Genomic DNA, 12,907 nt, shown 5'->3' with positions numbered 1-12,907 from the left:
TAGAGGCAGACATCAAGCTGCCATTTACATATTCAATAGTTTAATGCTCCGGGTGGTGGGTTAATCAAATTTTTTGTCCAGTACTAATAATAATATTATATAACGCTTGATTCAACTGTCTCGCAATTTTCTAGCATATTCCGTTTTTGCATGTTGAAGATAATTCAACACATAAACCCGTTTGACTCAAATACCGCTAGTATTCCTTAAAAAGGAAAAAAAATACTGAATAGTTAATCAGTAGTTAGGTCATAATTGTGTACCAAATCTCTCATTACTAGTAAAAAACTCACTCCTTGCTTTGGGTTGTGGTTGTATTGAACCAGATACTGTCCTTCCCTGCCCTACTCCTGCCTCTAATTCTCTATATATAATACGAGTCAGCCCTGCCTGCTACTGTCGTTGATTGTCCAAGGTGAGTACAAAGTCAAAAGACAACAAATTAGTAGTAGGACTAAAACTTAGTTGTCATACATGGCTCCTCAACCATCACTTTCACTCTTCGACCCAAATTTCACAGTAATAGATTAGATTATATAAATATTATTATTATCAAAAAAAATATAAAATCAAAAGAAAAAAATTAGTAGTAGGATTGAGGTTTTTTTTTTACATGGAAATTTGTTATCATACATGGCTCCTCAACCATCACTTCAACACAAATTTCACGGAAAAGATGGGATTATATAAATATTATTGTTGTCAAAAAAAATATAAAATCAAAAAAGAAAAACAAATTAATGGTAGGACTACCGCTTTGTTGTCATACATGGCTTATCAACCATCACTTCAACACAAATTTCATCTGTGTCTGTTATAGCAAAGAATTTTGATGAGCGTATACCATTGTCCAATTGTGTGCGTGTGTGTTCTAATTGTGTGCTTTCGGACCGGTTTATCCGTTAATTCCGTGTTTGTTCTAATTGTGTGCATGTGTGTGCGTTATTTTCAGCTTCTGAAAAAAAGTATACCAAATGGGTTTGTTTGGATAGTGTTTTTATTCCAAATAATATTTCGCTTGCATCATAAACACATTTTCCAATCTACATTTTTTATATTCCCAATCATCTTTTTATCTCACATACATCACATCACAAAAAGTGATACAGTAATTATTCCAAATAATATTTCAAATAATACACCAGTTGCATTTGGTTTCTAAGTTGAAAGAATCATTTAGCCATTTGATTATTGCTGTACTTTGAATTTCCTGTTAAATTTTGCACATATCACTCTTTTTTTTTTCCCCGAAAGAGGCCGCAAATTCTAACGATGCATTACGACCTTGTTTGGCACTTGAGTTTTTTACTAAGTTTATCTGTTACAAGTTTTTTAAAAACTTTAATTACAATAAGCTCAAAAAATTTATCAAAGTTTTTAAATTATACATTTCAAAATATTCAAAAATTACACGCTTCAAAAAATTTTAAAAAAACTTATACCGTAAACTACAGTAGCACTTAAGTTTTTTGCCAAGTTTGTCTGTTATAAGTTTTTTTTAAAACTTTAACTACAGTAACCTCAAAAAATTTTTCAAAGTTTTTAAACTATATATTTCAAAATATTCAAAAATTTAAGCACTTCAAAAAATTTTTAAAAAACATCTACAATAAGTTATAGTAAAGTTTTAGACAAACATCTAAAAAAACTCGCTTGCCAAACAGGACGTACTATTTTATAGTGTCAACAAGGTCAAACAAAGTACCCCCTGAGCCACATGTCCATCTTCCGTCTTTTAAATTAAAGGAACATTAAAGAGCCACAGCAGCAAACAGAAAAAAGCAAAAATATGTGTGTGTGCGTGTGATTTTTAACTATTTTCTTGCCGGGCCGTTCCATCTTTATTTGAATCATGGGACTAATGCCGCCTGCTAAAAATTTGTACTGGTAATCTTATACACTAGCATTAAAAACCCTTTTATGTTGTGCAGCTGTGCCTGTGAATAGAGTGGTGTAACTTGTAAATGGTGGCCAAATAGAGTATGTCCGTAGTAAGAGTCATTCTAGGTTCTAAGTTACTTTCTCCTCTCCCGTGTTTGACATTGCTCGAGAGTCATCTAGAATCGCCTAGTTGTATCAGTTTGGAACACGACCGCAATTTGATCTCAGAATTGCTTTTGGTTTTGGGCTTTTGGCTTTTGGCATTGCAAAAAAGAAGAAAATATTGTCAGACAGTAAAGCAGAAAAAGTGATTTATTGGAAGGTCGTTAGATATGCTATAAATTGATCAAAATATGGAAGAATTTAGACAGCTGAACCACCTTCAATACTGGTGGGGATGGACCTTTTAGTGTGAGTAGGGGGAGCACTCATTTATGTGAACTTCCAAAATGCAAAGGTATTCGAACGGAAGGAGTCCTGGTGCAAATTCCTGCCAGTCGGATGAGATAATGAGGTGGTTAAGTTGATTTTGATATGGACTTTGTCCGCATCTTCTGCTAGTGGAAAATTGCCATATGCACAAAAGTTAGCTAACAATCATTGTCAGCTTTGATTTTGGAACGCAGAAGACCAAAGAGGAAAAGCACCAGAAAGGCTTTAAAAAAGTAACCAAATTCTACTCACCCTGCCCTGCTACTGCTTTACACTAATATTTTAGAAAGGTCAGAGCATGTACACACACTACGTGGTTTCATGCATTTACGGATGGCTTCCAAGCAAATGTACTCACTGACATGCCATGGGCTGAAGCCAGCCAGAGATGGCACACCCCTTTCGTTCGTTGTGGTATTTGCTTTGATTACTTTTATGATGCTATTCATATTGTTTTTCTAATTGTCGGCAACCACCGTGTTCCTCCTCCTCCTCCTCCTCCTCCTACTCTGTATTGTGAAGAATACTCTACCAGTATAACGGCCCCTACGGCTCATGAGAAATTCTCCTATGTTTGCCCATTACAGGAGCTGACAAAATCTCCATTGGGCCGCGTCCTAAGAAGTCCTCCACCTGTCGTACATGTATTTACAGGATGGGAAAAGCCACAGGGAATGACATGATGATCATACTTGCCAAATGCCGACCCCAACAAGACAAAAGTTAAATTCCTAGAGACTATGATTACTATCCATACAGAAACATAGGGGTTCCCCCCCCCCCCCCCCCCTCTCTTTAACAGGGATTTTACTGCTTTAGCTTTGTGGAGCAGACATGATGTCAACCTAAAAGGAGAAGCACAATATATATATATATATATATATATATATGGTCCCGTTACTATCCTACTAGCTTCTCCTCGATGGGATATGCACGGTAACATCAGCAACCCAAAAAAATCATCATTCATGTGGAGGATAGAGACTGGATGCTTATAGCATTACAACCAAGAGAAATGATAGAACTCAACCTCTTGCTCCAATCAAAATTCACCTATGCATACTCCGTTCAGGAACAACAAGCACTGTGACTGGCAAATCAATGTCTCTGCATAAACCATCTCTCCATTTCTCAGCGCTCTCTACAGTGATGAACTTGAGAGATTATGAAGAAGCATTGTGCGGATATATCTCCTGCAGAGCATGAGGGAGCTTCAAAACAATCTCTGCGTAAGCTGAAGGGAGCAAAGGAAAGCATGTCAGCGTGTCAGCATATTAGTCCTCCAGAAACGCAGTTTTAACACACAACTATATATAAGTCTGCTTCAACGGGACCCCAACTTAGATCCCTTCACCACAACCAAAGGATTTCAATTAAAGCACTTGATTAACAGAGAAACCAAGAACGTGTCAGAAACGAAACCACGCTTCCAGTCGGCAACAAATCCCGTGAATCAAGAATAGCAATTTTTGGTGCAAATTAAGTGTACAAACAGCTACATATCTAATACTTCTAAAGCATGCCAAGTTTATTCTTCAAAAATAATACAGCAGAACCAGTGCAATTCCAGAACTTCTACGAGAGCGCGGAATAACAATTCTACAATCATACAGGAATACTAGATCAGTTTTCCAACTGGAATCTGTCGTTAAAAAGTATATGTCCACGAAATCTACAGAGGACTGCTCATGGCGCTCAGGATACATAAGAAAAACAGTAACTGTAGATTTTCAACCAGATTAACACTAGAGTATGCAGCTGGCTAACAAGTGAAATGGGAGATATTTAACTGGGAATCCAAATTATGGGCTCAATTCATGTAAGCTAATTATCACTGTGCGCCACTGAGCAGGAATAACATGGACTAAGCATACATTGAAACTGGTTATATTTCAATTTCTGTGATACATTTTATTGTTCAGGTTAGGACACTATAAATGGTTTTGGTTCGCAAAGCATTTTAATTTTCAATTATATGTGCAAAAGTAGATGTATCCCTTTTTCCAGGCTGTGCATCTTGAACATACTTTTCACATCCAAAATAGCAAATTCATGTCTTTCTTTCCACCATTCAAGCTTTGTGAAAAAAAAAAAAAAAAAAACCATATAAACCATTAAAAGAAGAATTAAGCATAGGACAATTGTTTGATGATGATCAATGACAGGTGAGAACCAAAAACCAAAGATTTTACAACAATGATAGCCATGCAATGTTGAAAAAGGAAAGTTCCTTCTCTGAATAAAATCGAAAGAAAAGCCTCTCAATGCATCACTAATGCAAATTATACAATATGGCTAAATCTCTATTGACTTAATACCTTCAGGTAAACTCATGATTCGTAAAGCATCCTCTGCATAAGACAGCCTTTCTGGAATGGTTTTACTCCCTAATGGTCCGCCTCCCTTCTTGTTCATGAAATTCCTGTGCATTGGCCATGCCAGGACACTGACTCCAGTTGGAAGTATAGAGACAAGATCTGCATATCTAAGACTTACTGTCACCTTACTGCAGAAAAAGACCACGTTTTTGCAGTTATTTATGCATTCAACAAATTATCTGTTTAAACTACTAATAAACAATTATTTTGCCATTACACCTATGACCAGCCTTTTTTTTTAATCATCATTACAAAACAAAACCAAAATCATAGGCAGAAAGCTGAATCCACCTACCAATCATAATCGTCAAGCAAAAATTCAACCATGTGGTACGGAAGACTATGGTAAAGTTCTTTGATTTGATTTCCGTATAATTCCTTGATAAGGCGAACCTGAAAACCACAAGAAAAGGGAGCTGGAAATAGACCAAACTGATTTCAAAAATGTATCACAAGAAATGGGAAGATAATAACATGTTAAATTCAGGAAATTTCCATTTAATATCACTGAAATACGTGGCAGCATTCCAACCATCCAAACAGACAATAGGTGGTCAATATCAAGTAATCAGCCTTCTATAGAACTGTCATTGTTGCACAACCATGCGCCTAAATATCATCTCTCCATCATGAAAAGGACTTTCGTACAAATCTAACTTTTAAAGGTTAAGAATTTCACATGCTCAAAATTTGCAGGAGAATAATAAATTTGCAAGACTGTCCTTTGACTTTTGAAATATGTTCTGGTGCCCAGTTCAACACTAATAGGAAAAGTGGGATTAAAATAATCTTGAATCTAATTAAGTAAATTTGGAACAAGCATAGACAGAGATGGGGTTCTTTTTCAGGGACAGGTAATGAAACAAATATAGCTACTTGAGCATGTCTTATGCAGGCTTCACAGAGCCATGGTATGTCTGAACCAAATAGCAACTTAAACTACGTACATGCTTGATCCAAGTATGAGTCAGAAACTCCAATTTAGAGAGAATTCTGCAAAACTCTTGTAGCATTATCCAATATCTGTGACTATCTAAACATCAAGACCAACATTCCACAAACTTTCTTCTGTTACGCATCATACCTGTTCACGCCTATCAACATAGGCCTGCAATAGATCTCCTACATGATCTATGAATTTCTGGAGGTAAAATGCAGAAAGCTACATTAAAACAAAATCAGACAGGAAATATTAATGTGAAAAATCAAAAGCTATAAATATCACCATCGCATTTGAAGAGAGAAACTCATTTTCAGCTTCACGTATTGGTAGGAAAAAAGGTACTGTATGCTCAAGGACAGTCATCTTTTCAAGAAATGACTTGCTTTCAAGCACACAGTGGAACAATTCACAGGGTTCTCCTGCAATATTGCAAAACCAGATGCATTGTTTTTTACTTAATTGCTATTTGGAGAACTACGTGATATATTGACAACCTAGTTTAAAATCAAAGAGAATGAAAAGCAAAGCAAAAAGTTCCAATATACAACATACAAAATGGCACCAAATCTAAAACGGCAATGTATAAGAGATCCTTCACAACAATAAAAAACCACATCACCCTAGTCAGAGACATCCATTCTGCTTCAAGATCCAAATAGGCACCTTAAAGACTACGGAAAATTTTCTAAAGCTACAATAAATCATTGCTGCAATTGTTTTTTCCAGTGCTCAATTCGTTATCTCTTTGTTATTCAATCAACCTAAATGCACTTTATGTGGCTTCCATTTTCCCCAAAAATGATTTCATCTGCAGACAAGAAACTACACATAGATGGCAACAAATATCAACATAGTCAAGTACGATCATTTCCTCAACAATGTATCGCAACACAAGACAAAACAGCTACATATATAATCATGGAACAGAATACATGTTTCTGACACCAATGTTCAGTGATGAATTTCCAAATTTACCTGCAAATGTTGTCTCATACTGTATGCCGATCCTTGCTCCTTCCAAACAACAGATAATCTGCTCAATAAACAAAATATGGCACAATTCTGTAAAACTATGAGAAATTATAGATTTGAACAATTTGCATCAATGGCTCATTAGTCTTTTAAGTAAAAAGCCCAAATATTGTTCGCTCTTGAATGCTTAATTTTTACAAAAAGGTTTCAGGGATCAGAATATGTATGAATACAAAGATATTCTTACACATCTACTTGTACAAGAAAACTATGTGAGAGGCAAATGTATACAGGGAATAGAGTCCTAATCCAGTGTGCAAAGTGCGACAAAGTTCTACAAAGGGATCGCAGATAAATACCTGCAAAACTACAACTGGAAAAGATAGATAACTTTACAATACTTCTTCTTTCTAGTGCTGTTATGTAGGTCATAAGCAACAACGCCCCCAAGTTATATTTCAATACTCTTAAACATCTAAATTGAAATTATTTAAGTAAATTACCAGCTTGAGTATATATATTCACTGGCCAGAATATACCTTGTTTGCAACTTTGTAAGTGATTTTATCATGAAAAGGAAGACCATGCAACATGCTTGTATCCCCTGGCAATTGCATTGCCTTTCTTTCAGCCTCCATATGAACCTGATGCAATTTAGGACCTCTTCACGTGAGTATCAGTCAATATAACATGCAGTATGAAAGCTGAAAACAAGATGACAGGGTATCTACCCCAAACAGGAAAAGCAAGTTATACAGCAGACTATTAGCTAGAACCAGCAAAATTTGCCACTTTACTACATTTAGCACTAGTCATGTTAAGCAGACATCCTTTCAACTACTAGGCAGTGAGTCTGTTTGCAAGCAGAAGAATTCTACTAGAAATACTTGAAAGAGCTTTGATTTCAGGAATAGCACTTTATTAATGTTGAAAATTAGATATACCAAAAAAAAAAAAGCACTAAACCATGAAATTCTCAATTTATATCTATCTCCTTCTTTAACTAAAAGATAAAAGCACTAGCTGATGGCTTCATAATAGAAGAATATTAAGCACAGGGTTGTAAAGAAAAGATATAATATTTCAAACAGAACAGTTATATCACCACTGCCCAAGAAAAGCCCAAGGTTACAAGTCATGTGGAATTTGAAACAGCATACCCGCTCCCTTATTGTAGCCAATAATCCATCATTCCACTGCTCACCATCTAAAGAAATTTCTGCATAGTAAAAAGCTTCTTGAAAAAGGAATGTATAATATAGAACTTACAAGAAAAATATCCATCCTCATAAAAGTTTTGAAGCTGGTGGAGGGACAAATTGAAGAACAGAGGCTATACAGATAAGGAGGAAAAGGATGGACACATTTTCCAAAAAAGTATTTTATGCACAACCAAACAGAGCCTCAGTCGTCAAAATATGGAACATGTGATAACCTAACAGTTAATGCAATTTACTGAGAAGAGGAGAAAAGTCAAGATAGATACTATCAACAATCCCAAATTTGTCATGTAACAGATAATGACACTAGTAAAGCAAGTGCAAATCTTATAATTATTAGATTTAAATGTAGAAGTTAAAAGCACTATTAGCAGTTTCTTTGAAGTACCAAAAAAAATATCACCAACTTCAGCTATATCAAGGGTTACATGCAAACATACCTTGAGTTTGAGAAGCAATAGCAGCTTCAAATTCTCTCTGCAAACGCTCAAATATCATCTTATCAGAGTCCCTGATATAACAGAAGGGTTGACAATTTTACTTTCCAATATAGCAATTTACAAGTAGCTTGTGCTACGTCTAGACTTTGATTCTAGCCAGGGACTGCAAACAGTAATCAGACAAGAAAACAACTACTGCATGTGTAACTAATTCTGCCCTAAAAAATTTTAACAGTCGATAAGTTCTAGCCAGGGACTGCAGTAACCATAATATTCCCTCGTATCTCAGCCCACTTCAATGTCACCTCTAAGAAACTTTTCCAGAACAATTATAACAAATGTTATTAAAGCACGTCTATCTTTCAGAAGTATGATAGTAACATTTAAAACCTACTAGCAACATGACACTATATGCATGTGCAAACGTTTGAAAGCCACTTCCCATTTAACCTTTGACTTTTTTTTCCGACCGCATTGTATGGTTTGGCGATTGCTTTTTCCAATGGCTTCATATTTCCATTCTTAAGCCTTGTTTATCAGATTTTATTCCTTCATGTAACTTAAAGACCAAATGTGATGTATTGCATGGAAACGATATCAAGATGGAGAGAAAAACTTAAAATGAAATAAATTCCTTGATCAAATTCTGATACTTCCATATTTTCCATCATTTTACTCACTTCAGATACTGTTAGCATCCAAGTGCTCTTGGGTTTGTAAACCAAAAATTTCAATTCAAACTGAAGCTTTTGATAGTGATATCAGAGCCATTGACGCTGGTAATCATATTCTCAAATCAAGTTTGACTTTAAGGGAATGAAGTTAATGTCTTGGACAGAATTACTCCTAGTGAAAACTCCCCAAGATATGTTTTGCGTGAGACAGTCATCATAAAATGAGGAGTAAGAATCATCGTACCACTCAAAACATGGACCCCCCAAGATAACACGTTGGAACAGCAAATACAAACAGCTGCTGGACTAGTCCAGAATTAATCAGAATCTAGGAGAAAGCTGCCCTTTCAGTATGCGGTAAAATGCAAACAATTTCAAGGAAAGGACCTCAATTCAGAGCAGCAGGCTATTTGCTTCCAGGTCATTAAGCACAAGGCTTATGAGGCTGGGCATTTTAAGTTGTGTCTACAACCTTTAATCATCATTCTCTATTAAATTTAAGACAACTAACGTAGTATACGTGCAGAATTGCATATGGACAGCTGAAATATATATATATATATATATATATATATACAAAAAGGCAAAGAATTCTAGCAATATCCTATCTACAAAAATTTTTTAAGCCTAAGTTTCTAGGACTAAAGATGTCTACCTTGCATGGAGATTTTTATACATCAAGATATGTTAATTAGCACATAATGTTTTTCTTAATTATGATATAAGTATATAAATTTATCCCAACCTTCCAGTAGTAGAACGACCAGTAAATAACACCTATAATACTGCTTCTCTCTTCAACTATAAAGCACATTTAGTAAGATAGGAGAAAATTCTATCTTCTGATTCCCAGCTTGAAGCTAATTATTTTTCTTATGAATAAGGATAATTTCAAACAAAAAGCTCAAAAAGAGACGTGCAGTTACAACTTGGAAAAAAATACTGAATAGTAAAAAAAAATGATAAACTCCAAAAACATTACCTAGACAGGCGTTCTGCTAATTCTCCATGCCTTTTAAGCACATTTGAGACTCCAAGAAGAAAAATGCATTCCAATTTCAGAACTATGTCAAACAAACTACTACTAAGACAGTAAGACGCAAAAGAAAAAAAAATAAAGAAAGAAAATTCAATGTAAAACATTTACATCTAGCCCGAGTCATCTCCAAGTGATTATCCTCGTCTTGTAGAAAATTCTACAATACAGACAAATAAAAAGGAAATTAAGAAAACAATAAATTATCTGAGTTAAAAGACTGGCAAGGTGTAACAGTAAAAAAAAAAAAAAATGAATAAGCAGGCTGGATGTAGGTGGAGCTAAATGGTTGAAAGGAAAAATTGGTCCATATATAGTTAAGAATCAACATGTAAGTTTTCATGAACAGTTTACTTTTTCTATGCTCATCTCCACACCCTCTTCCCAGAAACCCACCCATGCACCATCCCCAAAACAAGTCTGTAGTTCGCAGAACACACCCACCCTCCCCAGCTCCAGAACAAGGAAAAAGATTCTTGCCTTCATTTAGCCATCTAACTAGACTGTCAGTTACCCCCTAGTTGAGGACCTCAAGACATATAAGACTGTCTAAGTTTGAGCATGACCCACATATGATTGGATTTCCTTTTCTTCATAGGTTTCTCCTTCCCTTTCCTGTACCCTCCAACCTCCTGCCCAACTGCAACATGCAATCCTTTCTTATGTGCTAAAAAAGACTAAGATGGGATTTTCAACTCTGTTGTAATAAATGGGAGTGTTTGGATAGCACTATTATCTCAAATAATATTTCGCTTGCATCATAAACACATTTTTCAACCCACCTTTTTATATTCCCAACCACCTTTTTATCTCACATACATCACATCACAAAAAGTGCTACAGTAATTATTCCAAATAATATTTCAAATAATGCCCTATCCTTATTAAACTATTTTAGTTTCATAGCATTACAGATTTCTAGTCACTACATATGAAGATGAGGAAAAAGCAACAGTACTTCTCTGCCAAATAAAACAGTTAACAACCATGGTACTCTACAAATTAGAAGGTAAAAAAAAAAAAGAACTTTTCCTTACATTCTTTCTCATTTTTCAAGTTTACTCCAGGCAATCTCAGGCGTGATTTCAACGCACTTTGCTCATTCCTATCAGGGACAACCCACCACAGGGAAATTTTTCTTATCCTGCAAACCACTAATAGAGAAGATGTTAAGCTAGGCTGCTTTATACTGCTAATGAATCACCATTTTGCTCCATTATGCTTATTGCGTAAGTGAGAGGGGCTGAGAAATGGTATCCTTGTGGTTATCACAGCCAGTGCTTATTTTCTCTTCCATTTTATTAGCTCTTATAAACTATCAATACATGATAAATTCTGTGAATTCATAAAACAAGCAAATAAAGTAGCTAATCCAAGTAGATTAAGAAATAAACAATGATGGATCTTTTGGTGAACAACGAAGAAGAGAGTGTCATTCTACATGCAATTCAAGTAGACAAAACCACCACACTATCTTTCTCAAACAATAAACTTCAATCATTGACGCTGACATCAGAGATTCTCACACTAAACACCCATTCCATTGGCTGCTTAACCCGTGGTGAACATTCACAAAATTCAGAATCTATTTTGTTTAAAAAGGAAGGAAAAAAGCAAAAAAAAGGATGGGTTTTTGCTTAACTAACACAGAACTCAATCAGATGAAAATTCAAGAACTCGCCAGCTATCTCCAATTTAAAGGGCAGCTGCCTAACTCAATCCAAATGCTTGGCAACATGATCTTGTTGCTAGGATATACACTCAGTTAATTCAGCATTACAAATTCCGCAAACAGAATAAAGAATAATATACGAATCTTTTTTATCTTTCTAATTCCCTCCCCACCCCCACCCCCCCAAAAAAAATAGAAAAGGTAAAAGAAATTTAAATGTAAAATCTAGAAGCACTTTCAATTAAGATACCACAGGGACCCTGATAAAGAAAGCTGAAATACAGGCGGCATTTGGTTGGAAATTCTTAAAATTCTTGAAATCAAAACAAAGTTCCAATCTTTTCAAGTTTTGAACTAGATGGCTTGCAAGAAGAGAACAACTAAAAAGCTGATTCAATTATTACATCTCCCAAATTCACCCAAATTAGTAAGTTTGAAGAAAATAAGTAGAGCTGAAGAAAAAAATAGACAAATAAGCAGAGCTGTACATAAACATAAAGGCTTAAACTATTTCGCCCCAGCCAATAAGAAAACCTTGCAAGGTATAAATTGCTAAAAATATGTGAAGAAATTAACAAATTACAGGGACAGAAAAATCTCCCTAGCTTATGGCTGAACTACTATCACAATCTGCCCAACCTTTAGTCGCGTCTGGGCCGACTTGTAGAGTTAATAAGAAGCTTCCCTCTTTCTTTCTCTTAAACGAGAGACGAGGAAGTTTTTATTTTCATCTTTTCTTGCTTTTTTAAATACCGAAAAGGGCGAAGGGGTGGAGACTGGAGAATAGAAAGATAAATAAGAAGGGTGGAAAATCAATTTTAGTCTTGTTTGAATTGAAATTTTTTAAAATTTTTATAGAAAATATATCGTAGTATTTTAATATATATATATAATATTAAAATAATTAAAAAATATAAAAACTTTTTTAATGAAATATCCCTCACCAAACTAGCCGTCTGGTAGTGGGAAAAAACCAAAAGGGAACAAACATCTCCAGCCTTTGACCTTGAAAACATAGGGCAATATAGTCCGCATGGGCAAAGAGTCATTTTATTTGGTTTTACTTTTTTTTTTAAGGAATTTTTTACAAAAAAAAAAAACGTAAATTTTTGCTGCATTTTTCAGCTTAGGAAATAGGAATAGTGCAGTAGATGCATGGCCTTCAGTAATTTTTGAGTAATTGGAAAATGAAAAATTTGATGGCGGAAATCTTTTATCCTATCCAATCTAGGCTATAAACCAAATAGAGTAGGACTTAA

At 35.1% G+C, this 12,907-nt stretch overlaps 1 protein-coding gene across 12 annotated transcripts; it reads right to left on the bottom strand.

The window, feature by feature from the left end:
• Positions 1 to 3,153: 3,153 nt before the first annotated feature.
• On the bottom strand, positions 3,154 to 12,478 carry LOC140003798 (uncharacterized). 12 transcript variants are annotated; one of them, XM_027259666.2, is made up of 13 exons: positions 12,288 to 12,478; positions 11,014 to 11,130; positions 10,088 to 10,136; positions 9,923 to 9,971; positions 8,267 to 8,337; positions 7,767 to 7,825; positions 7,146 to 7,250; positions 6,610 to 6,667; positions 5,917 to 6,053; positions 5,776 to 5,832; positions 4,987 to 5,084; positions 4,632 to 4,819; positions 3,154 to 3,547 (listed from the first exon to the last, which is right to left on the bottom strand). In XM_027259666.2, exons 2-13 carry the CDS (start codon positions 11,023 to 11,025, stop codon positions 3,477 to 3,479), a joined length of 954 nt encoding a protein of 317 aa, XP_027115467.2. In that variant the 5' UTR covers positions 11,026 to 11,130; positions 12,288 to 12,478; the 3' UTR covers positions 3,154 to 3,476. The 12 variants fall into 12 exon arrangements, with proteins under 12 accessions (XP_027115467.2, XP_071932776.1, XP_071932778.1 ...); XM_072076675.1 differs by having other exon boundaries at positions 9,923 to 10,004; positions 12,232 to 12,445; XM_072076677.1 differs by having other exon boundaries at positions 9,923 to 10,004; positions 11,014 to 11,120; positions 12,232 to 12,445.
• Between the last annotated feature and the right edge of the window lie 429 nt (positions 12,479 to 12,907).

Source organism: Coffea arabica, chromosome 2c, assembly GCF_036785885.1.
Source record: "Coffea arabica cultivar ET-39 chromosome 2c, Coffea Arabica ET-39 HiFi, whole genome shotgun sequence".
Lineage (NCBI taxonomy): Eukaryota > Viridiplantae > Streptophyta > Magnoliopsida > Gentianales > Rubiaceae > Coffea > Coffea arabica.
Note: the sequence above shows the minus strand (reverse complement) of the source record. Positions and strands in the feature narration are given on the sequence as shown.

Coding starts and splice junctions, on each gene's coding strand:
- LOC140003798 (XM_072076675.1), bottom strand. Junction 10,005..10,087: donor GGAGATGACTCGGGCTAGAT/GTAAATGTTTTA, acceptor TGTTTGACATAG/TTCTGAAATTGGAATGCATT. Junction 5,833..5,916: donor TTCTCTCTTCAAATGCGATG/GTGATATTTATA, acceptor TTTTACCTCCAG/AAATTCATAGATCATGTAGG.